Source organism: Helobdella robusta, assembly GCF_000326865.2.
Source record: "Helobdella robusta unplaced genomic scaffold HELROscaffold_650, whole genome shotgun sequence".
In the NCBI taxonomy this organism is placed as follows: Eukaryota; Metazoa; Annelida; class Clitellata; order Rhynchobdellida; family Glossiphoniidae; genus Helobdella; species Helobdella robusta.
The window spans coordinates 2,835-4,232 of record NW_008705365.1 but is presented as its reverse complement, the minus strand read 5'-3'; the positions used below and the strand labels follow the sequence as shown (position 1 = coordinate 4,232).

General features: G+C 35.6%; 1 protein-coding gene across 1 annotated transcript; it reads right to left on the bottom strand.

Moving 5' to 3' along the window:
- Nucleotides 1-216: 216 nt before the first annotated feature.
- On the bottom strand, nt 217-780 carry HELRODRAFT_184499 (hypothetical protein; the record flags this gene model as incomplete). Its single annotated transcript, XM_009030176.1, has 1 exon — nt 217-780. One exon carries the CDS (start codon nt 778-780, stop codon nt 217-219), a length of 564 nt encoding a protein of 187 aa, XP_009028424.1.
- Nucleotides 781-1,398: the final 618 nt, after the last annotated feature.

Sequence of the window (1,398 nt, the reverse complement as noted above, 5' to 3'; positions counted from 1 at the left end):
CTTCATCATCATCACCACCACCATCGTCATCGTCGTCGTCATTATTACCGTCTTCATCATCATCATCACCACCATCATCATCATCACCACCATCATTATCACCATCATCTTCATCATCATCTTCTTCTTCATCATCATCACCACCACCATCGTCATCGTCGCCGTCGTCATATTGTAATAATCGTCATCATCATAAGAATATCATCGTTATCGCGCTCAACACTTACTTTTGTCGTTGCTCTTGTTATTATTATTATTGTTGTTGTTGTTGTTACCAATATTCAAATAATCTGATATGATGTGTCGTTGTTGCTGCTGCTGCTGCTGCTTTTCGATCGCCCCGTTATATTTATTATTATTATTGTTATTATTATTATTATAGCTATTATTATTACTATTGACATTTATATCGTTGTTATAATTATTGTAATAATAATTGTTATAAACTTTATTCCTGTCAATGGCTCTGAGGTCGCTGTTGTCAAAGAACTCTTCGGGGTTAAAATTGAAATTATTAATGTTGTAGTTGTTGTTGTTGTCGTTGTTGTTGTTGTTGGCTTCGTCGTCGCTGACGTCATCATTGTTGTCGCCATTGTCGTTGCTGTTGTCTTTAAGAAATCTGTAGACTGCCTTGAAGCCGCGCCCTTGCAGCTGACCGTCTGATTTGAACTCGACGAAAAGATTCTCAGATTTTGAGACGATGATTACTGGCTCGTGATCGTCGTAGTTGTTGTTGTTGAAATAATCAGCACTATATAATGAGTTATACGATGACGACATGTGATGACGTTGTTGTTGTTGTTTTTGTTGTTGTTGTTTTTGTTGTAAAATTTCATTGTAGTTATTTGATTGGTTGTTGTTGTTGTTGCTATACTGGTTGTAAGATGACGACGACAATGATGAAAATATTGATGATAATGAAGATGATGATGAAGATGTCGGTGATGACGATGACGTCATCGGTGATGATGATGATGATTTCGGGAAATCCCTGCACAGCCTGCTAACTATTTCGGATCTTTCTGGATCTAGTCCGTCTTTTATCTCTATGAAGTCTCTGCAACTAAAATGTTGTTTATATTTGTTGTCTATGTTCTTGATGTCCGTGTTTGTTGTCTATGTTTTGATGTCTATGTTTGTTGTTTATGCTTCTTTTCTATGTTTTTTTTGTCTATGTCTTGTCGGTGTTGATGTTTGAATCATCTGTGACGTAGTCATATTTCATTGGCTTGTTGTTTTTTTCGGTTGCTGTTTACGAAACTCTTGTTTACGTAACTGTTGTTTACGTAATTATTGTTTACGTAATTGTTGTCTGTTTTTTTGCGTTGTTGTTGTTATTGTTGTTATTATTATTTGTATTTTCTATGCTGGCATAGAAATGAGATTCGGAAAAAATGA